The sequence below is a fragment of the Nyctibius grandis genome, chromosome 5, assembly GCF_013368605.1.
Source record: "Nyctibius grandis isolate bNycGra1 chromosome 5, bNycGra1.pri, whole genome shotgun sequence".
NCBI lineage: Eukaryota > Metazoa > Chordata > Aves > Nyctibiiformes > Nyctibiidae > Nyctibius > Nyctibius grandis.
The window spans coordinates 32,021,302-32,048,137 of record NC_090662.1 but is presented as its reverse complement, the minus strand read 5'-3'; the positions used below and the strand labels follow the sequence as shown (position 1 = coordinate 32,048,137).

At 38.2% G+C, this 26,836-nt stretch overlaps 2 protein-coding genes across 5 annotated transcripts in view; both read right to left on the bottom strand.

Annotated features, from left to right (window-relative positions):
* The window catches only part of TMEM168 (transmembrane protein 168), a 29,671-nt gene extending 10,051 nt beyond the window's left edge, over window positions 1-19,620 (bottom strand). The window contains exons 1-3 of one of the 2 annotated variants that reach the window (XM_068402185.1): window positions 19,572-19,620; window positions 13,441-14,727; window positions 1,673-1,815 (exon numbers count right to left, since the gene is read on the bottom strand). In XM_068402185.1, coding sequence (XP_068258286.1) covers window positions 1,673-1,815; window positions 13,441-14,577 — 1,280 coding nt within the window. In that variant the 5' untranslated portion in view covers window positions 14,578-14,727; window positions 19,572-19,620. Of the gene's footprint in view, window positions 1-1,672; window positions 1,816-13,440; window positions 14,728-19,176; window positions 19,249-19,571 lie in introns of those variants that run through there. The other variant, XM_068402186.1, reaches the window with a different exon arrangement.
* A 2,004-nt stretch (window positions 19,621-21,624) lies between these two features.
* The window catches only part of SAMTOR (S-adenosylmethionine sensor upstream of mTORC1), a 37,766-nt gene continuing 32,554 nt past the window's right edge, over window positions 21,625-26,836 (bottom strand). For 2 of the 3 annotated variants that reach the window (XM_068401116.1, XM_068401117.1), the window contains one exon: window positions 21,625-24,958. In XM_068401116.1, coding sequence (XP_068257217.1) covers window positions 24,329-24,958 — 630 coding nt within the window. In that variant the 3' untranslated portion in view covers window positions 21,625-24,328. The remainder of the gene's footprint in view (window positions 24,959-26,836) is intronic. The other variant, XM_068401118.1, reaches the window with a different exon arrangement.

Genomic DNA, 26,836 nt, shown 5'->3' with positions numbered 1-26,836 from the left:
TGTTAGTAAGGAAGCTCAGTTCTGTCAGGTCCTAAACAGTTGCGTGAGAGTATCTCATTCACTCTGAAATCAGAGAGAACCGCCAGAGCCAGAATAATGTAATACAATGAAAGAATTAAATTGTTGCCATGGAAACAAAAATAATTTATTTCTATTGTAATGTAAATTTTGAAAAATTATTTTTTTAATCCCTAACAATAACTGAATACATCGATTCTTTTAAAACAGTGTACAGCTGAAAACTGTAGATCAGAAGCTCAGAAATTTTTTTTTACAGCATTTTACACTATTTAAGATACAGTGATCTCAGATCAGGACGCTACCTTCTGTTTCTTTGCTCATTAATTTTTTTCCCTATCCACTGAATCCATTACATGTACAGCAAGCTGGGCAGTTTTCATAAATTGGGCAGTTGTATTTTTAAGCTTCTCATTTCAACTTACAGAATCACAGAATGGTTGGGGTTGAAAGGGACCTCTGGAGATCATCTAGTCCAACCCCCTGCCAAAGCACGTTCCCTTAGAGCACATTGCACAGGGTTGTGTCCAGGCAGGTTTTGAATATCTCCAGAGGAGGAGACTCCACAACCTCCCTGGGCAGCCTGTTCCAGTGCTCTGTCACCCTCAAAGTAAAGAAGTTTTTCCTCAATTCAGATGGAACTTCCCATGTTTCAGTTTGTGCCTGTTGCCCCACGTCCTGTCGCTGGGCACCACTGAGAAAAGTCTGGCCCCATCTCTTGACACCTGCCCCTAAGGTATTTGTAAGCATTGATAAGATCCGCCCTCAGTCTTCTCCAGGCTAAACAGACCCAGCTCTCTCAGCCTTTCCCCATAAGAGATGCTCCAGTCCTCTGATCATCTTTGTAGCCCTCCACTGGACTCTCTCCAGTAGTTCCTTATCTTTCTTGAACTGGGGGGCCCAGAACTGCACACAGTACTCCAGGTGTGGCCTCACCAGGGCAGTGTAGAGGGGGAGGATGACTTCCCTTGACTACTACTTACTACTCGGTTTCTCTTGTAACTCAAATAGATAACTTACATAGTTCTTGTTTATTGTTTACAAAAAAAGTGTGTACACACAATTTTAATTAGATGGCTAAAGTAGCACTTGCAAGTTTAAAGCTCATAAGGAAAACACACAAATAGGCAAATAATAATCGTACAGTCCCTCCACCCCCAAGCATTTCTCATATGGTAACATTCATATTGGAACAAAAATCAGCTGTAAATTCACAATACCAATAACTGACATGTAGTCCACTCGCAAATCTAATTTCAATGCCCTTTAAATGTAGACACCATCTTATTTAATAGAATTCAAAACTGTTTTGAAATCATCTGTTTGGCTTATTAAATCTCCTCGTATAAAATATCTGCATGCAGTCAAACGCTCCAATCCTCCTTTGCATGAGATATGAACTGTGGAATCTGCCTATGCATGATTGGTGCGTAAAGCATTCATTGGCTTTCTAAAAGCAACTTAAATACATAGAAAAAGGTGGAGCTGGAGTTAGTCATTCTTTTTGGAAGGTGAGGAAAAGGAAAAATACAAAATCTGCCTATTATACATTTGTATTTAATTATTGAAAAATACAAGCAACAGCACTTCATTGCCTCTATGAGCTAGCAGTAGACTTACACTACTGTGAAGTTGAAGTACATGATAACTATACCTGCAAAAGTTGGTGGGAATCACAACAGCATACCCAACACATGTTCCTCCCAAGCAGTTTCCCAGCTCATGGAAAAGCCCATGAGCCATAGACTCCAGAGGTAAAACGATGAGAAATGCACTCATGAAGATCCCATTGGTTGGCTAAAACGAAAAGAGAGAGTTTTAGGTATCGCATGAAAAATCCTTCCTATTTCTTGGTTACGGTTTTATGAATAGTTCCTTATTCAGGACACAACTGGGTCCTGAAACGTGCAAGTTATTATATGTAAGGTATACTTCTTTTTCCACATACTACACGTTGAAGTACTCTAAAGACAAATGAAAGGCTTGGGAGAAGGCGGCTGGTAAGCAGGGATCACTCTTCTGAAAGGAATACATTTGAAAACACTGACAGCACAGGACCCTGGTCATAGCTTAGCTTTACCCATTTAAGCAGGAAAATCAAATGCCACAAAATTATTTACATGCATAAAATAAGTATATCTGTAAATATCTGCAGGATCAGGCCTTAATCAGTAAAGTACAACACAGAATATTATGTACCTAGCATCACATGATAACATACTATATTGCATCATTAAAAACATAGCTTTAACTATTCCTGTTTTTTAACGCCAAGGGTTTTTAAAATATTCTTCATGGAATACTATGTATCACACAAAAGATGATTTGTGAAAACATTTATGGACATTATTGCAATTAAAAAGACAATTCTTTATCAGCTACATAAATATCAGATGAGAAGGGACATCCACTACAGGACTTTGTAGCATTCACGCAGCTAATACCCTATATGGAGCTTTCCTGTTTTGTAGGTAAAAAGCAGTTTTGGAAAAGAACACACTGATACATTGACGATCTCCGTAAAAAAAAAAAAAAAAAAAAAAAAAAGTTTCAAAAATTAAGTCTCAAACACTAGGACTAGTAAAATAAAAATGGACTTCTGAAATGCCAGCTGTCAGTGAGAGGCAGAACCGATACAGATTCATTTTAATTATTTTACTATGATGTGAATGGGTTTAATGAGGCATTAAATGCCTTAAGAAAGGTAGAAACAGTATTATAACATATAATTAACCAAGAACTTTAATATCCATGGCACAGTTATTAATGTTAGTTATGTTGCAAAGGAAATAAATTCCTAGCTATGGATGTCTGTCTTGAGAAGAGTCCTGTGGCCTCTGACCACATCTATGTTTTATTCGCCCTCTTTGCATAAATCTACAATATTCATGTTTTTTAAAAATCTGCATATTGCCTTATTGTTTAACACTCAGTGATTTGATGTGGACTGGTAGTTCAGCTTAATACATAGACAAAGCTATTAATAATTTGGAAAGTAAATTATACTGAAAAAAATCACACCTAAAGCAACTCAGTTCTTGTTGGCACATGGCATTAACTCAACTATATTCAGTTTTTAAACACATAAATATCACATGACTTAGTCTGAAAGAACAGCTTTACCCATCTAATGTGCTTCCTGCCCTAAGGAATAATACTGTTTGCTACCTGTTCTGGTTTTAACAAGTGTCCCTTTATACTTCTGATGGAAGGATCTCACCTATGTGCCCTTGAAATGGTGACAGCAATACTTCTAACCACAAATAAACACCAGAAGCTGATATTAACGGATAACTACCTGCTAGCATTATTAACTGATAGCACTATTCTCAAATAACTGTTAACTGATAGCATTATTCTCAAATTCTGACATCTGAAACCACTATAAGACTACATCCAGCTCCTACTTTGCTTTATACAATTCATGACAAATGAAAAGTTCATTTATTTAGCTTCTATCTCTCAAGGACATGAGGATATGACACTGAGCCGACATCAAATCATGTTACAGAACAACCATGGAGAGCTTCCCTTTACCCACAGCCCTGCACACCTTATCACAAAAGTGCAATTAATACGTTTATTGACTTGCTAACATTCAAGCTATGAAGCTGGTTCAGATGTAACAAGTCCATCAACAGGTGATAATGCTAGTGTTAATACTGCAATCTGATTTCGTGTGGTATGGTGTAATTTGATGTTTTGGTGCTAATAATTTGAAGCTACAAGGAGCAAAGTGTGCTTATGAAGGCTACATACATTATAGGAGATTCACAGTCACTTTTATGTACATCATTTTCTTAGCCATCTCAGGAGATACTTTGCATCCTTCCATTTACAATCCTTTCCCTGTCCCAGTCTTGCCTACACTCAGAGGGTCAGGATCAATGAGTAAGTGAGCAGATGGAATGTATTTAGGACGAGTGCAGAGAAGCATTCACATAGTGATTCTTGGGTTTTGTGTCATAGAATAAGGATTTTCAGAATAATCTCTCCCAAATCCATGCAATTACCTGAAATCACCAGAAGACAGGAAAGCTTAAAACACTAACAATTATGGTGCAACCTCAACTTGTTTTGTTGTTAATAAGGAAAAAAAAAGTCCTGTAACTAAGACAATATAATTTCTGTTTCAAATGTATAAGCAGAAAGTGCTCACTTTTGTTGCTCTGTTTCCCAAATGCACTCTGAAAATGAAAAGGACTCAGAGCAGCAGCAATAAAAACTTACAAAGATTTGGTTAGTTTTCATTCTATAGAAACGTCGTAAAATAGAAGACTTTGATGAAATAGTGGAGTGCTCTAGCTAAATTAGTTTCAGGATTTGGAGACTTACTTTTGCAACTGTAGATACCAGAAGGATAATTTTCTTTAAGTTACAAAAACACAAAACACTTGGATCCTGAAGAAATTGAAGGCCTCGTCTGGAAAAGCCTCCTATTCATGATCAGTTAGTTAGAGGATTTTGTAAACCTTGGAAAGACTGAACACATGGAACAGGAAGCATTAGAATGCATTTTTATGACAAATTCAGCTTTTCCATCATATATAAATACGATATATATAAATATTAGTTTTCTTGGATCTCGTGAGAGCAAACTGCTCTTACACGGCATTAGTGTTTTGATCACGGTGAACATATTACAAAATAATAAACATATCTGCCCATAAAAACTACAGCAATCACAATATTCTAAAAAATATTATTATATTAGTACTTTACATGAAGTTTACTGTAGAAGTTTTCTTACAACATGCCATGTTGTTCTAAACACTCCCTGCATTTCCCCAATCCCCTAAACACATGCAAGTTATTAAGACCACAGTGTTCTGCAATAACGCAACTTGAGATTATCACAAAGATTAACAGTTTTCACCGAACTTCTGATTGAGTCTGACTTTTAAAAAATATTTACATTTAATTGTTGAAAGTACTCCAACCAATAGGAAGATACTGGCAAGAAAATTTACAAGTACTTGCGAGATAAGGATCTACACAGAAACTGTAAGGATCATCTCAGTGATCCATCTTGCTCGGTATCCTGCTTTGAGTTTGTACCAAATATTAAATAGGAATGGGAAATATGCTCTATAGTGTTATGAATCAACTTAGCTCCATCTGAAGTTTCAACTGCCTCTTCATTTAGTGGCCATCTTATGCTATGAAGTAGGGAAGTATTGTTAGTATGGATATTTTACATTTATAGATATCTAACTAATGTAAGAATGCTGGTACTTGCTGTCAGCACTTTTTCAACAATTTTGATTTAGAACAAATATATCACTAACAAATATAAAAATGATTAATGAAGTTTAGAGCAACTCTGTATGATAATAAAATATTTTAATTCAGTGCTGCAAAAAATGACTGGTGGCATTTTAAAATACCTAAACTGTAAGAACTTGAAACAGCAAAAAATAGTATCTAATTAAGTTAGTAACTACTGTAAATCTGAAGATAGGTCCCTCTTTTAAGATAACATCTAAGATGCCACGTGGAGACTGTCAGTGCTTTACTAAATCCAAAAGATTTGATGACTGGTCTTTAATGGAGCAGATGGCCATGGATGCACAGGCAGAGCCAGAAAGGGATTTTGTTCTCTCATCTGTTCAACCCATTTTCATCCTGTTTTTGACTGCACTGTCCATCTCAGTCTGCAGCACATCCCTGTACTCTTAAGTGCCAACTGATTCCAGACAGACTGCTCAAAAAGCAAACAGAGGACAGGGACCATCTTGGCAATCCCACTGAAAACATGAGAAGCCATCTTATCTCTTAGTCTAGGGTTTTTTTGCCTTTGTCTCTCTTCTTCTAGATGAATATTTAGGAAATACACAGTGTGTTCTCATTGCAAATAAAGTAGAAAAGGTAAAAAAAATATACTTCTTGCCTCTGATGACTGAAATGACAAACAATAAAAGATGGGTGAGATTCAATAGTAGTATTATCATCTTTCCACTTTCTTTAGCTTTTCAAGCAATGCTTATTGTTAAGTGTAACTGTTAAAACACCAGAAGAATTTAGAGGTATTTTACAGCCAACATATATAATTTTATATTAATGGATATGATAACTCCAGTCCCAAGGAGTAAACCACCAGTTCTGGAACTGTATTTAACAATGGAGCATTACTGACATGTGACTGACAAAAATAATGAGGAGGAAGAAAAAAAAAAAAAAAAAAGAAAGAATCATTAGTTTAAACTGGAAGCCAGTTACAAAGACCTATAGAGGAGCCCTTCTGATTAAAATAGAAATAAATTCCTAAACAGATGTCAACTAAGATCATCACAGAATCACCAAATGGTTGAGGCTGGAAGGGGCCTCTGGAGGTCATCTGGTCCAGCCCCCCTGCTCAAGCAGGGCCACCTGGAGCAGGCTGCCTGGGATTGTATGTAAGAGACCAACAACTAAGGAGGTTAACAAAGATGTCTTTGTGTATTTATAAGCAAAAATTCTGCTCTGCTTTCCATTATCCAAGCTGAATAATATTTACCTGTTTTTATATAACCATATACACACACATAAGTAAATATAAAATAAACAGTTCTGCTTAGCTCCTCTGCAGTGATTCTGCAAAAACAAAGTAGTATACGCTCCATGACGGAGAAGGCTCAGGAGAAAAAAGGATAACGTGGTAACTAATCTACAAATATTCGATGGATAGCTTATTCCAAATGAAAACAAGATATGTATATTACAGGTAAAAATAAGCTTAAAGACAAAATTTGTGAAGTTACAACGTAGATCAACTACCAGAGGAAACTGCCTTATAACAACTTATGGAATGAAAGAATAGTCTCTAGAGAACAATAAATAATCCGTTACTTCTGACTATTAAAACAGCCCTGGGAAAATCTAGAAGACAGTTTGCAGAAAATAGCTGTCACATTTACTGGCAGATGGATCTAATGTGTTACGTTACCCACCCCTGACAACTCTTCCAACCAGGGGAAAGTCTGTGCTTTAGTCACTGGGTATTTGTCGCAGCAAAACCAGAAGTGGTTGTCAATTTAAAAGTGTACTAAATGGATTTCTGTTTTTCTTTTAATATAAAAATCTGAATTCTGAAACTAATGAGATTTTGACAGCAAGCTTAACACTTAAATCAGATTCTTTAGAGTAGCAATGAAGACTTTCTTTCTCTTGTCACCAGAGATCCTCCTCATGACCTAGGGCCTCTGGAAGCGGTGGCGACAGCAGCAAGGTGTTCTGCCACTGTGGATGTGAGCAGGCAACCTGACGTAGCCCTCGGGACAGGTCTGGAGAGGTACAGAGCCAAGGAGGGCTGAGCACCTACCGCAGAGAGGAAGATGGGCAGCAAAAATAAACAGGATGGCGGGTGAGTTTGAGAAGAAATGATGAGCAGTGAGCATGGGGGATTTAGGATCCAGCTTACGAGATGATGAAACAATAGGGAAAGAGGGAATAAAGATATCACAAAAGAAACTGAACAGCCAAGGCTGTAAAGAAATAGCGAGACACAGATATGCAAGTCAAATCGACAAGGAGGGGAAAAACTAACGGTGAGGAAAAGAAAAGGGGGAACTAAAGACGACCAGAGAGAGGAAAAAAAAAGCAAGAGTGGCATGGCTATTTGAGAAACTATGGAGAAAGGCCAGAGGATGCAGCAGGGCCTCTGGGGAAGGAAAAGAAAAAAAACTAAACTGGACAAGCAAAGCATGAGAAGGACTGGATTAAAAATATAAGTCAGGAAGAAAAGCAGGGGAAAATGAAGCAGAAAGACTGGATATGATTTGCATTCAAAAAAGTTATTTAATCTGTGATGTTAACAAAAGTATGTGCAAGTAAATATAGATGTTACTTAGAAAACTTCTTACTATTCAGAAAATAATCTTGTTTTTAGAGAAGTCACCATCTTCAATTTTATTAAGGTATTGTAAATTGAACTTTCAAGAAACACCAGGCAAACACACCACAGTAAAAGACTACAAAATCACTAACTCTCCTCAAAACAAGAAAATACACATACTTACAATAAACTAATTTTTCTTCCATTAATAATTCGAGTTCAATAGTACTGTCCATTTAAGTACAAGTACTCAAGCATATAATGAATACTATTATTTTACTAACCCATGAAATTCACTAAAAACAAGAATAATATACTGGAGGTACTTCATTCCATTACTTTACCTGTCTCTGACATAGTTCAGGTTACTCTTGGTAATACTAAACACAGATCTTTCAGGGATAATAATTCTCTTTGGCCAGTAATTCAGAAAACCTGTACTTACCTTGGCACAGAGCACTTAACAAAATCTGATTTTAAGTTTCTAAGAAAAAGAGTCCCCCAAACCTTTTGAAGATCTTTGCTTGCAAATTCCAAGACCTTAATCTGCAAATTTTTCATCATTTTATTGGCTTCTGAAAGAAGTAATACCCAAGTCATTTGTATGACTTCTGCTGGATCTTGTCCCGTCCAAGAGCCTAATTACGGACAGGCATGTGAGTAATTGCTGAAATGAGTAAGTTGGATTTAAGGAGTATATTGATCTGACCAAAATTACTCACACAAATGTAAAGGCATGCGCAGAACACTTCCTGCAGATTTTGCAAGGGAAATTTCAATGTATTTCTACCAACAACTCAAGGTGTCTTTCCATTCCAGCTAAAGCAGGGATTATTCTCAGAGACAGACCATGTCCCAGCTGGAACACGCCCCACTGAAAAGCTGTTACTCCATTTTTGAATGTAACCAGCTTTAACAAGTTACTTCTACACTTCTTGTGCTTCCTGCACTCATCCTCCAGCTTCAGACAGACCTGACAATTCTCTTCATATTTAAAGCTTGATCTGCTGGAGAGAGATTCTGCTTTCAGGAGCCACAGTTCTTCCCAAGCACATACTGAAGCACCAGGAACGCAGAGTTTCAACCCTTGGCTTATTACGGCGGCTAAGCTCCTCTTAAAGAAAGGTCCTTGGCTAACAAAACTTCCAGTCTCAACAATTCTGCACAAGGCAGAAAATTACTGTGTGTGTAACAGCGAGTTAATTGACCTCACTTTAAAGGCCTTTCCACAAAAGATTTTATATTTTTCTGGCAATTTTAATCAAATAGGATACCTTCTAGCCACCAATTAGCAGATAGCTGTCTCTTTAGGTCTTGACCTTTCATACACTTGAGATTTATATGATGCACAGATATCACAATTATTAAAAACATTAAAAGGGCATATATAATGTACTTGTAACAAAGTTTTCCATGAAACAGAACCCCTCCCCTCCATCACTCCATTTCTGGCTATAACCTAACATATACAGCTGAGCTAGACTTTTTACATGCTATGGCTAATTATTTACAGCTGACTGTCAGGAAGTACCTTTCCAAGGCTCAGTTTTTTAGCCAATTCTATTCATTATGTAGGAGGTCAAATGGCAGCCCATGAAGCGATTTCAAGCCACCTCTCTTATCAAATGCAGTATCATTAAACTAGCTTTCAGTACATCTTCAGAGTGAGGAAAGGTATAAATAAAAAATGCTTCACCTTCTAGGTGACACTTAACAGATTTCAAATATAATTAGCACTTACGAAAATGACAACATAAATCCCAAACTGCAAGCTGCAAAGACTGAAAACTGTTAATCTTACATATATGAAAAATGTTTTAAACCATTTTAAAAAGTGCAAACACATTTTCAGGAACTGGTGCCTGAGGAATACTTGGCATTCCTAAGGATATAAGGAAAAAATGTTGAACAGTTAAGAAAAAAAAAATACATAACATAAGAATGTAAGAGTGGCTGCATTAGGCTGCACCAAAAGTCCATCGAGAAGAACGTCTCCAAAGAGGCCAAATGGATGCCTAGGAAAGACTGTAAGGACAGATCAAACACATATGTTTCCTGAGTACTGCAACCACTGGTGGCTCAAGGACTTCCTGAGCCAGACGTGGTTTCCATATAGTATGTAAACCTCACTGAATTTGTTTCCATGAACTTGTCCAGCTTCCTCCTGAGCCTCTGCAAATGCTCTGCACACACAGCGTGCCACGATACACAGTCCCAGAGCTAACTCAGTGCTGTATGAGGAACTATTCCCATCTGTCTAGCTCCCACCTGCTTCTTGCCAACTTGATTCCCCTCAACGTTTGCACTGGAACTGATCGTTTATTGTCTCTTACTGTTTACCTCCTCCCACATCACACACAATATTTTACATGTTCACCATATTCTCACTTAGTTTCCTCTTTTCCTCACTGAAGCATCCTTGTTTATTCATTCCCTCCATATAAACTGTTTCATGACCATAATGAATTTCACTGCCCTTCTCTTTGAACATTCGCTTGTTTTCTTACCTATAGAATGGCAAGTAAGAATTGCACAGTTATTCACAATATGGAAGCTATGGATTTATACAGCGGCATAATGATACCACCAGTCCTTTCCTAGTAATTCCCAGTATTTAATTTGCTTTTTTGACCACTAATAAACATTAAGCTGACATTTTCACGGAAAGGCACCTAACACAGCCCTAAGATCTCTTTCTACCACATACTGATGTTCCCAGTTTTTTTTCTGCAGAAGAGTTTTCTTAAAAACAAAAGCAAACCAAACAAAACCCTGAAATCCCAACCCACTAAGTATTTAGCAATAACTTTTTAAAGAGGAAGGGCAGAGAGTGGTCTTCAACAGTCTGATTTGTCTCTTTATCTGTTACAATACATATAAATAACCATAAGGAAAGCACATATTTACTAGAGAAGCTTGTTAGCTACACTACTCTTGAGCTTGTTAGACCTCTTGAAACAGCAGACTCAAAAATCCAGCAAAGGATTCTAGAGTCTTGAGGCCTTAAATCCCCCTTACAAAGAAGAAATAATACTAGTTTCCTTAAACCTCTAGAAAAAAAAAACAAATGCCCAGCAAGATGGTCAATTGTGTGCTTATGCATCATTGCTTTCTTCTAATTATTTCGAAACCTGACACTAGCCAGAAAAATACAGAAAAGGCCACAGTTTCCTGCAATCACTATAATACACGATACATCCATTTATTAAATTTTGTTCTGGCCAGGGCTGATAAAGTATTTCATTTTCTGACATGAGATGGAATAGGCACAGTGATCTGCAAGGCAAACATCACAACATCTTCTGAAGTAGAAATTATTTTAGTTGGAGACAACTGCATTCATAATCTTAAACTAATTCATTACTATAAGCACATGATGAAAGAAATATAAATATAGTAGAAGAAATGCAAATGTAATTATCTACTAAAAATAAATTATCATAAGAAAAAACTGGATTTCCTGACAAGCAGAAGTATTTTCTGATGCCTTTCCCTTTTGCCACTACAATTCTTTTCCCGCTGAACAGGCAAATATGCAACCTATCAGACAGAGGTGATGAGCAACAGCTTATCTTATTTACACATAGGACACTACAAACTGAAATTAGCCATTAACAAATATTAAGATTTTAGACGCATTGCCAGTTTGCTTCTTGTGAACAGTCCCGCACAAGTGATTCCACAGCATGACAGTACTTCTTCAGAATTAGAGAGGACTGAAAATTATCAGACATGTAACCTTTGCAGTTATTTTGAGGCAGAGCACAGAGACAGAAAAAAATTACAAAGAATTATCAATCAATGTGAAGAGAAAAAAGTAACAAGATGGGTATGAATCCAATCCTCCTTGCTTACGCACAGAGCTTGCAGTAAGGAAGCGGTCCTCCTACAGGAAGTGCCTGTGTGCTTTAAGCAGATAGATGAGGGGAGAGAGCCCTTCCCCTGAAGATTCTGTCCAAGTCTGGTGGTTAAACTCCTGCACACAGGCTCTGGGCGCCACCAAAAGGAACTGCCTCTCTCCAGTGACCATATGGACAACGTATGCATTCCATTTGTTCTGACTGCTTTGTTAGGTGTAATTAGGTGGAGTGTGTCTCAGGATGTTAAAGGAGCAGGGCAAGGAGAGAGAAACTAATAAGACTATCTGACAGACATGGCAAAAAATGGCTTTTACTGTAAAACCGGCATCTAGCATAGAAAAAGTAAAGATTTGCGTTTTGAGAAAAATCACATAATTCTCAGAAGTATGGAAGTTAACAATATTAGCATGCTGATACTCCATCTGTTGTTTCTATCTCCCAAACCACTTTGCCATTTCTTTTGGTACATTAGCACCTTCACTTTCCGTAAATACATTTTGGAGATTTTTCTTCTCTACTTCTTTTCAGTTCTATTTCTTCCCTTTGTCCTTTCTGCAAGTCCAGATGCTATAGCGATGCATGCTGATACTTTTCCAAAGAAAGAGCAAAACTACCCAGCCTTCCTCCCAGGCTTGTCTGTTAACCTCCAACGATCTTCATGAAAAAAAAAACCAACCAAACAAAAACAAAAAACCACACAACCAAACCAAACCAAAAAAAAAAAACAACCCACAAAACCTCACAAAATAATTGTAAATTTCCTTTTCCACCAAGTTCTGTAACACCTGTCATCTACAAGGTTATTTATTCTAAGAAAATCTGCAGGAATGGGCAGCAAATTGTTTTGGAAACACTATGGAGACATTTCTGTAAACTGGATCTGCCAGAAATAATAACCATTTTTATATATTATTATTATATATATGTGTGTAATACATTTAAGAGATGCATGGGTATAAAAATGATCGTTGGCAGTTTTTAGATCAGCTTAAAAAAGAAAACAGACACCAAACTCCTTTTTCACCCTACTGTAACTCTGACATCACAAAACGTACTTTAACTTGGGTGCTGAACAAGCATTTTGAGAGAAATGTATGTTTTCTGCAAAGAAAAGACAAAGTCCTTAATTCAGAAATGGAAAGAAAAGTAAAAAACAGTGTGTGGTTTTAAGAACTGGTCTTTCAGAGGACATATCCTGTGGTGCATAACTAGATTTGAAAATAAGACACTTAGAGCATATGCCAACAATTTAGCAGTTTATCAGCTGATCTCTAATTCCATATTAATAGTTAAATGGAAAATTACTGAAAAATACATTCTTAAAACATGAATTTGCCTTGATTCAATTAAAATAGTCCATAAGAAAAGCCCTCAATATAGTGAGTATTACTAGGGTTCAACATCATGATTTACTTTGAAAACAAATTTTATGGCACAATGAATCCAAAAGCAAAATAATTTCATAAGTAGGCAAACTTGCAATACTTTGCACACTTCTTTTGCCCTGGAAGCATTAATTCTTCCCATTCTGCCCACAAAAAGAAGCTGGTATGTTCTAGTTGCCTTAACAGGCCACAGTCAAGGCAGCACAGAGTGTTTAACTTGAAGAGCATGCTGGTGAAACCAAGGGTTCCAACTTCGAATTGCTGAGCCACAGCACACCATTAAATGTCACAGGAATTTTAAGGAGCCAACAATTCTCAGGAGCATTCTCAAGAGGGAGATCAAGATAAAGAGATTAATACTTACCTGCCAAGACACGGCCCCCAAAACAGCAGTTGCGACAAGGCTGAAAAATACTAGCTGTTCCGAAATTAAACAGAAGTGACGCATCCCTTTAGATGCCATAACTCTGTCTAGGCTGTTGTTTTCTGCACGGTGGGTATAGTATACCTTGTGACAGTCATTTAGTTTTGTGTGAAATCCCCAAAGAGTTATAAAAAAAATCACATGACAGATCATCCAGAAAATTCCAAAAATAGAAAAACCAGGTATCACAAAATACCAGAGATCCAAATCACGTAGTTTAAAGGCTGCAAGAATGAAAAAGATCAGTTCAATGACTCCAACTGAGATGACAGAAAGCCGCCTGCAAATTTTACCACGGTACAAGTAGGGTTTCCATCGTTCAGTAACTGAAAGTCCACTGAAGTAAACGTCAAGAAGGGGATCTGAAATCAGGCAGCTGAAGAAACATGCCAAGGCAGAAGGGTTTGTGGGGATTTGCAGTGATGGAAAAAAGAGTAAGGATGCAATGGCTCCAAAAATTGCCAAATTTGGAATTGCCAAAAAAGACTTCATACGTAAGTCAATAATCAACATGGCCAAAGCCATGACCAACAGAATAATACTCATAGATTTTTCTACCAGCATAGTTGTGCTGGCAATTGCAAACCCAACTAGCTCCAAAAATTCAACTGTTGTCAGCAGAGTCGGTCGATGATGGATACAACCACAAATCCTCTCAACCAAAGCACATAATATCTTTAAAACAATGGCAGAGAGGAGCAAATATTTAGTAGCTTCTTCTTTCGCATCTGTTTTGAAGGCAGAATTATTAAGAAAACAGAGAAGGCCAAGCAAAAAACCAAACCAAAGATTGGAGAGACTCAAACTTGCTGTTTCCATTGAAAAATAGTAGTACAGTATGCTGGCAATTCCAAGAACAAAGAGCCCCAGAATAAATATTACCAAAATCAGTGCATCCGCAGTTTTTTCCCATCTGACATAAAGGCCCATGCAAATGGCAACCAGTAGGTTGATTCTGGCAAGATAGCCAAGATATCTGACTGATGAGTGCATGTTCACTTCTCTGTTCGCTTCTTCTAGCCTTGTCATTGCTGCATAGAGACAATGACTAACACAGTAACGCAGTGACCTACACATGTAAACTGCAGTTAGGGGGTTTTACCCACTTGACTGAAAGTAAATGTTTGGGTTTCATCCAACAAACACAATGCAATCGCCGCCTTCTGTAATATCATTTCAGTAACAGTGGTCCAGAATCAGTAACAGTGGTCCAGAATCACTGAAGTCCTGGAAGAAGAATTAAAATAGTTTTAGTGGCAAATAATTCCTTTCAATCATATACAGCATAAACATGACACATTCTTTCTCACCAAGAAGTTTAACATCTAAATTAAAAAACACATAATAAAGACAAAGTATGTGTGTTGTTAAAGGTCATTCAAATTGGGGTCATTATTAAAACCAATATAAAATGGGTTCTGCATAAATCTTATTTCATAATTGGAATGGGAGGAAAAGGCAAACTGAACCTGGCCTGTGCAGTTTTTCCACAAAACCCATCCGTTAGGTATCTATATTAGGTATCTATGGGTATCCAAAATACTACTATCATACCTATTACCTTCTAAAATAGTTTAATATTGTTTTAAAACATTGTTTTACTTCATCATTACATTTGGCAAGTTATCACTTTATACTAAACCTCTTCAATATGCTTCGCAAGGCTTCTTTTTAGTAGTCAAATAACTACACAATTTACAAAAAAGAACTTCATAATCAGTTAACAAGCTTAATCCACAGTAGATAATGAAAAAGGATATTATCATTATCTCCATTTCATGGAACGGGAGTGGACACACAGATGTATCAACTGATCTGGCAACATTTTCAGAGACTTTTCTTAATATAAAATCAAAGCCTTCATTTTCACCCCTCCAAGTCACTTTTCTCCCCCACAAATAAAAACAAACAAAAATGATCAGGATAAATATTATATTTAGGATCATAAGCACCTTTTACTCAGATCCATTTAATCATCATGCTTTTCTTTTTCATATAGTATAGGAACGGATAGTAGTATTTTTAGAATTTTGTAAGAAAACGTGGCTTGGCAGATCTCACTGGAGATCATGACTATTTTACAGGATAAGCTTCATCCTGGTCTGAACTCACTCTTGAAACACGAGGACCACGACCACCAATCCTATTGGTGTTTAATCTTATTGAATTTACCCATAAACAATACTACTAATTGCTATAGGTAGGGAAAAAATATTGATGAAATTCTATTTCCATAAAAATCTCCATTTCACTGTATTTATATACTTTTCTACTTATCACAAATTTGTCAGAGGCATAGTTCAGAGCTCCCTAGTTAAAAGGCAAAAAAGGTTTGTACTTTGAAGTCACAACCCTGCTCTATTTGCAAAATGTTTTGTAAGTGACAAATTGATAAGTACTCCTCCGAGAACAAGCTTTCTGTGAAACTACTTGTAAAGAGAACCACATGTACTCTTTTTTTATCCTTTCGATCCTCCTAAACCAGGATTCACTGAATGAATGAAACAGAGCCGACACCTCCAGAGAAAATCAGGCAGAAAACAACAGGTGGATCACAAGAAAGTACAGAAATAAGAAAGTCAGTATCAATATTTTTTCATTTCTAATTGTCTTAAGAAGTGTCACAAATTACAAAGAGCCCCAGAACAACCAGTCAGCCCAATTCCCTTAGTAAAAAGCTACTGAAATCCTGTGTACTGTTTATATTTATGTATAACTTTTGCTTTTAAAGTTACTAACAAAAACTTTATCTAAGAGTATGATTATACACGTTATGGGCAAAGTCCCCAACAAGGGGGCAGAGTCCCCAAGAAGACTCATACGTAGCCTCTATCATTTTTTAAGTAATTACCTGTGCTGGTTTTGGCTGGGATGATAGAGTTAATTTTCTTCACAGTAGCTAGTATGGGGCTGTGTTTTGGACTTGTGAAGAAAACAGTGTTGATAATACAGGGATGTTTTAGTTACTGCTGAGCAGTGCTTACACAGAGTCAAGGCCTTTTCTGCTCCTCACACCACCCCACCAGCGAGTAGGCTGGGGGTGCACACGAAGTTGGGAGGGGACACAGCTGGGACTGCTGACCCCAACTGACCAAAGGGATATCGCAGACCATATAGCGTCATGCTCAGCATATAAAGCTGGGGGAAGGAGAAGGAAGAGGGGATGTTTGGAGTGATGGCGTTTGTCTTCCCAAGTAACTGTTAGTCGTGAAGGAGCCCTGCTCTCCTGGGGATGGCTGAACACCTGCCTGCCCATGGGAAGCAGTGAATGAATTCCTTGTTTTGCTTTCCTTGTGCATGTGGCTTTTGCTTTACCTATTAAACTGTCCTTATCTCAACCCGTGAGTTTTCACACTTTTACTCTTTCTATTCTCTCCCCCATGCCGCTGTGAGGAGAGCGAGCAAGTGGCTGCGTGGGGCTTAGCTGCCGGCTGAGGTTAAACCATGATGTTACTTAATAACCCATCTTACAGAGACGTCTGAAGAGTCACTGGTATGACAGAGCAACCAATGTGTCAAGAACACTCAGAGCTGGGTTACAGCTTACTACTTTTATTTATAATGCTGGGGGAAGTATGAAAGGACACCTTGACTGAAACTCAAAACTTAGACATTATTCTCTCTTGATTTTTAAATTCTCACTTTTCAAACCAGTGAACAACAAAGGAAAAAGTGAATTGACTGATCTGCCCACAAGCTTTGCCTGATTTGAAGATTGACACCCAGTGTAAAGCCAGCTTGAGTAACTGGTGTAGAGACAAACTAGGCCTAAGAAATCCTATTGCTTAAATTACTTAAGTTTGGTAACGCGTATTTTCAAATTATGTTAAATATCTAGCAACATCGCAGATATGCTTGGAAGAGCTATGCATTAAAAATCTGTTTAATTGAAAAGAAAACATACCATATAGTTAAAGCAAATAATTATTACATTATGCCATTGCAAGTTAAAGTTCTTTGGATTTCAACTGTGCATTTTCATTGTACTGATTATTATTAATGTTTTATACACAAAAACTTACTTCTGAGTTGCCCGGATGCTTAAGATCTCGTAATAGTTCTCCCCTCACTCAGTAATATACTTACTGTTCCTCTCAACCTTTCATTTGTTTCTACTTTATATAGCTAACGTAGCCCAAAGTTAGCTATCATATTCCAGCTCGCAATATATCAGGTGTCACAGCACTGTCCACAGTCTCACTGTTTCCTATACCACAATCAACATGTGCTTTATGGACAACTTGAGCCATTTATTTCAACTTCTACGCATGCCCTCCCCCTGCCCCCAGTTATCTCTCATTCAAACCATGAATACAGAGGAACAATTTCCCATCTCCTTCCAACCCACAGCACTGATGCGTGACTACTGCTACGCTGAACATCTGCCATGCCATCCTGTTATCTTGATTCCTGAGCCTTTCTGGAACCCTTCCAAGTCAAGGGGTTAACACTATAAACCTTCCTTTGGATAAGACTCACAGAGTTCAGCAGGCTGGCTCATACGCAAAGGGTGGAAGCTCCCATCTAACGCCTGGCTTAAAATTTTGCTACAGTCGCTAAATTATTTGCTGGTGAGATCCTTACACTAGCAAACTCCCTTGCAGGAAAACAGGCACTCTGACAGAAAACTACACCGACTGGTTCAGCTTGTGCCAAGTGGAGTTTTGCTGCCATCACATCATGCAAAACACAAAAGAGCAGCTCCTCTGCTGCTGCCCCATGTGCTGCGCCGGGTGCCGGGGCAGGGGAACACATCTGTTCCTAGCAGAAAGGCACAAAGTCCGCTCGAGCATGAAGTATTCGCAAAATGACAGCTCGGACCAGGAATGCAACCTCCTCTTCCTGGCTACACCTTCCAGCCAATCAGCAAAAAGGTGCACTACTAAACCACACTGTTAATCGTTAGTATTTTTCTAACCAAAACACATGGTCAACTTCTTGGTGAAAAGAGGAAAAGGAGTGTTTTCATGATTAATGTATCCCATTGTGCAGCTACTAGCAAATAAATGTAACACAGCAATTCAGACAATTTTACTGGGAAATTGCAGTATCCGATTTATTCTTTAAAACACAGCTATTTGTTACTCATTTCTGTTAAGACTTTGACTGTTTAGACAAGGACTGTTCAAAGTCAGGGGGGTGTTGTGTTTGTTTATGTTTTAGGCTAAGGGCCTTAAAATTTCAGGTTGCAACATCTGAGTTACATATCTGAGCAAATCATGTTTAGATCCAAAACAGAATGCGTACACCCACTTTTAAATATCTGTCAACTTTTGCAAACACAACTTTAAGCAAAACCTGGAGTCTAAGTAGAGATTTAGGGACTAAACTATCCAAGAGCTTTCCTACACAAAAAGGAACACTATTCCCAAAGTAGTTTTTACCTAATTTGTCTAACAAAGTAGAAAAAAAAAAACTGAAACCCAAAGATGGTTCAGTAGTTTAACTGCAATTGATTTAAAGTCCAGGTAAGGCCTATCTAAAATAACTCCACCCGCTTTTCTTCAGCTTTGTTCTCCCAGTTTAGCGCATATTTTTTTAAAAAAGCAACTCTATGAGAATTTTTTTAAACAAAAAGTCGCATTTAGGTAACATATTAATACAGTAGGCTTAAACCTCAGACGAACGACTCCGCTACTTCTCAGATGTTAACACCAAGCCTGTATTAGGGATTACCGGTGCCAAACAAACGGAGAGCACCGGCCAGAGCACCAGCTGCCGGGCTGGCCCGGCCACGGAAGTTCAACGCCGGCATGTGGCTCCCCGGAGCGGGCGCAGCCAGCCGCGGGGCTGCCGGGGCAACGCCGCTTACCACAAGCTGCCGCCCCGGGAAGCTGCTCTGGGCAGACGGCGCCCGCCCCGCCAGGGCCCGGGCCTGGGCCTGGGCCTGGGCCTGCCCGGGGAGGCCGCGTTCCCCCCGGGGCTGGCTGCCAGGCTCCCCTCGCCGCGCTGACGGGGCCCTGCTCCACGCACACGGCGCCGGGGCAAGCCCGGCCCACCCCCCGGGAGGCCGCAGGCCCCCGCCGTTCCCCTAACCCGCGGGAGGAGGCCCGGCCCCGGCCCGCACTCACCTCAACAGGCATCCCGGAAACTTCCCACCCCCCGCGCGCCGCCATGTTGAGCCTGAGCGAGGCGTCCCGCCTACGGGCCGCGCCGAGGCTCAAACGCCGCCGCGGCCGCCCGGGCGCTGCCGGAGCCCAGCCCGGGCGACGAGGCGCTCGGTAGAACCGTTGCCCGAGTCGATGAGCCAGAGTGGGGTTGTAACAGTGTTCCCATGGGCAGCCTCCAGCCTCACAGCTGTCTCGCTGTGCGGTAGCACCTAAATGATAGGCAGGAGTGAAAGCGCGTTCTCCCCTCCACAGACCCAAGTGCCAGGTTAAGAGGCTCCAAGAACTAAAAAAACAACCCCCAAACCTATAAACAGTGTCAGCTGGTGCTTAGGACACAGAAGAGGGAAAGCTGTGTTTGAATCAGGACTGCAAGGCAGACGGGTCCCCTAGTTGGCTAGCAGGAGCCTTCTGCTGGGCGAGAGGACTCTGGTCCTGGAGGAACTCGTGCTCCTCAAACAAAGATATGACCACCCCGGCATTACACAGAAGGCACGATTCCTTGACCATCAGTGCTTCACCACACTTTCTGTTGGAAATGCGTGTTTTGCATTGGCCCTTGCAGGTAGGTGGGCAAGAGCAAGCAGTTCTGGGTCTTAAGAGCTCCCTTGCTTCAACAGGCAAAACCAGGGGAGTTTAAATGAAGTTTAGACAGCTGCTGCACAGGGGCTCTTTGAACTGCAGGGGGGTTGGAACCAGATGATCTTTAAGGTCCCTTCCAACCCAAACCATTCTAGGGTGGGCCTGCTGCGGATTTACAATCCCTTCATCACAACCAGCCCCTTTGCCCACCTAGAACAGAAGCACTAGTGCTGACCGTCAGCAGCTGGATATGCAAACACCTGAACTCTGACAGTTTGTCTTTCCTGCCTCAATGATTCAGTCAACTGATTCACAAGAACCTCCTTACCTCTCCTCTTCAAATTTTAAATAAAACTGACCAACAGGCCTTAAAAGTTACCTGGGTTTAAAAAAAAAAAAAAAAGCACAAAGGTTTTCCTTTAACAAGCAGAACAATAAAAATTACAGTTGCTTAGTAAACATCACCTGCTTCAGATGCTTTACCAGCACCACAAACAACAGTACTGTATCTGTCCAACTATGATTTAGGAATACTCTTCAAGAACTATTTGTTGAACTGCTTGGTGAATATTTTACTTAAAAAGTAAAAAAAAACAACTAAGTTTCTATGCAAGTTTGTGAAATGCAACCCTTCTAAAAAAAAAAAATCTTCCTGCTATTCTACAGGTACAAAACAATGAATTGGAGAAAATGAGGAAAAAGGAGCAGAAAACCTGCTGCTGATTCATGGAGATATGACTAAAAAGACTTAGAATGATCACACCTCTAAAGCAAGTGAGCAAGTGTCCATGCAGCAGAAAAGGACAGAAAGATTCTGCAGGAAGCAATACTGAAGAGCTGTGAAATCACATTTTCTGATCTTCACTCTCAGTAAGAGACCAGAATATACCAGCTAGGCTCTGCAGTGCTAGGGCCACACTTCAGTTCTGCTGAAATCTAATTTTCTTAGAATCTGTATCTGAGTAGGAGCCTTGCATTTTCAGTTCTTTGGGTTTCTTTTCCTATTGCCATCCTTTCCCAACACCTCCAGTACTCAAAATCACCAGGTAGAAAAATACAGCAGCGACCTCAAAGGGCCAACATACAACAGGTGCTGCACATATATTTCAGGGAGAAATTAAGAACATCTAGACAGAAAACAGAGGAACTGCATTAGGTGTTTGCATCCTAAGCCGGCAGGCAAAGAAACATGTTACAGGATCAAATGGAAGAACTCCAAAAACCCTTCCGCTGTAAAGCAAAGGCCACAACTGAGATGTAGAAGCTGAAACTGAAGTACCAAATTTAACATATTTACCATAATTCAGTTGTTTATAAAATAAACCCAACACAACTGTTTTCTTGGCAATAAGGAAAATAACTCTGCGTTGGTTTCACTGGATTTCAGCATAAACTGATTGCACAGGAAGAAAAAGAAACATCTCCACACCAAAGAAACAATTTTTAAAAAGGTTTTCAGTTTTTTTTTAATAAATGTGGTTTGTTCACAAAGCAGTGACATAAAGACAACAGAAATGCAAATACACATTTTTTCCTTTTCCTCTCCAGCACCTTAAGAACAAGAGATCTCTTGCACAGTCACAATTTTCTAACATTTGATAACTCAGAAACATTCTTCTTGCACCAAAGCCAAATATCCAACAACTCCTGATATCACCACTTTATTGTTCAGGGAGGTATAAGTATCTATGTAAATCCCACTTTCCTCCTCCACCACAATCTATTGTCCCTTGTAAAAAAAAAAAAAAAAAAAGAGAGAGAGAATGAGAGAGTGAGAGAGAACACTTCAGGTCTTTAGAATGAGCAGCAAGAAAACCAACCTGTTACGAATCTCGGGTCCCTAAACCACAAACACAGTGGTGTCACCAACCTGCCAAAAAGGCTTAAATTTTAGATGTTAATATTTTAAACTATTTTGGGGGGATAAATCTTGGCGTGAATTGCTTTTTTTTGCATGTCTCAAACCAATTTTCATTAACCAATGCCAACATATATTTATTTATTTTTTATTTAAAAGGAGTCGCAGTTAAAATGTTCGGTACACTTTGAAGTATGCACAGATTAAGTTTCCATAAACAGATTAATTTATAGCACCAATATTTTAGTTTTAACATGAGGACTGCTGGAGTCAGTGGTTAACTGGGAAGAAGAAAAGCTTTGAATGACAAATGTTTTAGCGAAAGTCAAGTGGTAAAGCACTAGATGCAAATGCTGACTTATAGACAGTTTTGAAGCCATCATGTATTTCATTAGAGAAGCATTCTCCGCAAAAAAAAAAAATTTAAAAGTCAACCATGATACCTGTATGTCTGAACTTAATTGTTTTTTTTTACACATCAGAATGCAATTGTTTGGTTTGTATGTAATGATATCATTCAGATTGAATACCAAATCTGAAGCGGGTATTAGGGGATGCTTTAAAGTTAAGAAGAGAGACACAAAAAAAGCTTATGTTAAAGAATAAAGCATTGCAGTCCAGACCACGTATGAGTGTACACTGGACCAATGCAGGATGACTCTATGTAGGAAACAGTATAAAAGAAAACCAGGTAGGTCAAACTGTGACACTTTCAGTGCAAAACTTCAATGGAAGGAGTAAGTTTCATTTTTTGTAGCAACCACTGTAAAATCCACACCACAACTTCAGTTTATCTGGTAACTTCTGTATTATAAATACAACATGGTAGGTTAATATGGTGTAAGGTATATTTTATCACAACCACCTTTGAAACTATATTAGTATTTTCTACCATTTTGCTGAAGTCAGTCTTAAAACCATGATATGGCACCTAGTTCAAATCTGTTATTATTAGGCACTTACATATAGATTTAACAGCCTAACATTCAAATCTGAAAATTCTGGCCATTATTTTTAAATGGAGGGAAAGCTAAGCTAAACTAATACTGAAGTCTCTGTTTTACCACCAAACAGAATTGTTTTCTCCTGCAAAAACTCACAAATTTATTACACAAGTTAAAAAACTTAATAGATGTAAAACACTTCTGTTCCATCTCTTTACAATGCAGACCATTTTTCAGACAGCTATGGAGTTCTTGTTTAACTAAACAGAAGATTTTTGGGTCCAAATAAGCAAACAAATAGTGTATGCTAATGTCACTTGTGTGGTTGTGCAAATATGTGTATCCTTGAAAAACCTGTATAATTATGTTCCTTTTTTACAAAATTGGTCTGTAGTTACCATATAACTTGGGAGGTCTACAAATAAGTACAATTAAAGAAAAGGTTATTTGTTTTTAAAATGCATAAATAATTTACTTTAAAACATGACAAAACCCACCCTGTCCCCCAAAAAAACACAGTTTGAAGAGAATACAGAACACCATCATTGGGGAAATACTGATATATGTTACTGCTTGTACACTCAAAATTGCAAAACTATGTTCCAGCTTTGAAGTGGAACATATTTGTCTAGACGTACCATACTCCTCTGTGGGGGATAACTTCTTCAGAACTCTCATGTCTAACTACTATTTATGCAATGAAATTACATAGTATGTATAACTATGGATGAATATATTCCAGTGTTTTGGTGTTATCTTGATTTGGTATTATCTCAAGAGGGCTGCAACATAAAATCAAATGTGCAAGTGTTACAGTTTCTCCAGCCCAGGCTTAACCAGAGTCAAACAGATTCTGGAAAAAAGTTTTGTTCCATAATTAAGAAGGGACATGTGTAACGAAGTGTCTTAACCTATCTGCACATTTAATTAAAGTACAAATTATTTCTTCCTACATATACTTCTCAGAAGCCCACCAACTCCAGTGCCTTAAGCTCAACCACACTGAGTTAAAATATTGAAACAACGTTTAGCAAATTAAATAGAATTCACACTTCACAGCACTAAAGAATGGTACCTTTCTGGAAAAAAAATTAGTGATATAAATCTAAAGAAAGTAACAGCAATTTATGCTATGACATGAGTCATTTGCATAAAACTTGTATTTTTTCACTTTCATACAAGAATAAATTTTAAAATTCAAAAGTAGAAAAAAATAGCAAACTCTGTAAACCTTTGCATTTTCTTTACGCAAACCATTTTTGTGTGTTGAGCCCATGTTAGTATAGCAAAATTAGTTAAGCAAGAGGTTTGACTGAAAGGGCATTTCAACTACTACATTAACTTAGAAGCAATATAGGGTCTTCTAGCTCATAGAAAGGAATTGAACTAGACTGGCTTTCTCCAGAGTCTGAGTCATAAGGAGCATCAGGTAGCTCCATAAAACCGTAAGCTAGCTGTTCATCTTCTGTATCTGATCGAACATAGCAGGAAGTGTTGGAATACTCCTCATCCTCTATACTGTTGAAATCCTGTGGGATATACAACATTCCTGGGTAGTTCCTGCTAACTAAGTCACTTGTTGTTTGCAGGGAAGTTTTCCTAAATGCCATCAGGTGCATGTGAGAAAACTTGGAATACTTGAAGCGTTTAAAACCCAAGGACTCTATGGCAATTTTCCAGCTTTTCATCATCATAGCCCGGCGATTCTGATGAGATGAATCAGGAGTTATTACAAGCAATAAGCCATTTAATACGAGAAGTTCATGTGCCTTCTTGCAGCATATCCATCGTTGATAGGGGGATGGAAAGTACGAAAGGAGGAGTGAGAAAACGACAACATGGAACAGTTCTCCAGGTAGAGAATCAATGGGATTTTTCAGTTGCTTAAGAAAGGCATCTATAGCATCTTGTGCCAGTTGGAGAGGTTGCTGAATTTGAAGATTTAAGAAGTCACATTTGTATACGCTCTGGTGGAGTAAGAAAAACAGAAAACCAAACAAACATCAAGGTTACTTTAAAGAGCAAATACAATCCAAACCCACAGAAAATCAATGATAACTTCTCCTTTCCTCCTTGAGGAAATGTCAAGCCTGCTGAACATTCCTCTTGCTATTAAATCAAACAATCTAAAATAACAAATTTAACACATATTGCTAGCTTTCAGGATTGCAAAGCAAAATTTTAGATGTGCAGTAATTTACTAGAGATTTGATAGCTGAGAAGGATTAAAAAAAAAAAAAAAAAGAAATTTAGCCCAAATAGAATGAAGTATCATCTCTGCTATCTCACAAACGATTTAAGAAGAACTCGGATAAGCCTAGATTGCTTTTGTTTCTCCAGATGCTGGAAGCCTTTTATCGGCTTTTATAAACCTGAAATCAGTAATGAGAAAATAAATTTGATACCTCAAGTATTTCCACCAGTTCTTCAAAAAGAATCCAAGAAACTTAAGCAGCTTGGTCATTTGAAAAAAAAGTGTCATTCTTTACTGCTACAGAAACAAAGACACTATGGCAAGGCAATATACAATAGAAAGTTACAGTACACTAATTGCTTTGCAGCAGTGATGCGGGGCCATGTTTTAACCTCGCTGTAAATGCAAAGTGTAGCAGTACAGATTTGGGCAGTTATCAAAGTAAGGTAAGGGCTATAAATTCATCTGTTGATCATTTGTGCGCTCAAGCTGTCAAAGATGGGAAATGACACAATTCAACATACAGAAGATTAAGTTCTTAACTTAAAAGAGCATAAAAACATAAATAAAAGAGCATTCAAAAAATAAGAGTAATAGTATGCTATTCACTACATTTAAGTTTTAACACTTTATATTCATCAAAACCTGGGACTGACTTCATAAAAAGGTATTAAGATACAAGGTTTTCACATGATAGCAACAAGAATTGTTATTAATGCCTAGAGAAGGTGCAGTGAGCGACAGACACTCTAAACAGGTAAGTTAACATGAAAGCAGACACAAAACATTCTGTGGAGCACATGTGAAAGGTAGAGTTAGATCTGTTGCTCTTTCGTACCACAGAAATACTTTTAGCATGTTTTATAAAACAATGTTCAAAAAAGATCACTAGAACACTACTGTAAAGGTAGTTGTAAAGCGACTGATATGCACAGTTGTTTCCAAGTAGAAGAAAACATTATTTCTGTTTACATGAAATCACATTCTCTTCCAAGAGTATTCAGTAAATTAGAAAAAGTAATCAATGCTCAAAAAAATCTGTGATTTATTTTTCAGTAGCTTTAATCTTGGCCTCCAGTATTCAAAAAAATCAAGAGAGACTTGCATGATGTGGCTATAATCAAGAAATTTTAATTGCAACTATTATACCTGCAGATTCTGGTTCCTTGTAATATTTAGAACAGGAAATTAACAGTAGTAGTTTCATGATAACCTCTAATAAGTTTTAAAGGAAAGAAGTGCTTTGAAGAATAATTGTTCAGAGTAACATCCTAACCTTACTTAGAAGCAAGACTTAAAAAGTTAGAGGTTATACATATACAGTTGAAAAAAACAATTTAGACTGCACTTATTTCTCAGTAGTGGAAAAACACTCATAAAAGTTATGTAGATATAATGTTAAAGACAATTTCAGGACTAAAGTATGTTTCAAGTGGAATTGGAACTCTGCAGGCAGTTTTAGGACAAAAATGCTGCTAAACTGGAAACTGCTACTAAACTCTAGATATACAAGTCTTGAACTGATGTTAAAGTTGTTCTAGACACTGAAACAGCAAACAGTCATATTTCAGTGCATCCACTGACATTTAAGAACACAATCCTACTTGTATATTCTAGTTTTTAATTCCAGTACCCTCCAGCCTCTTTGGTT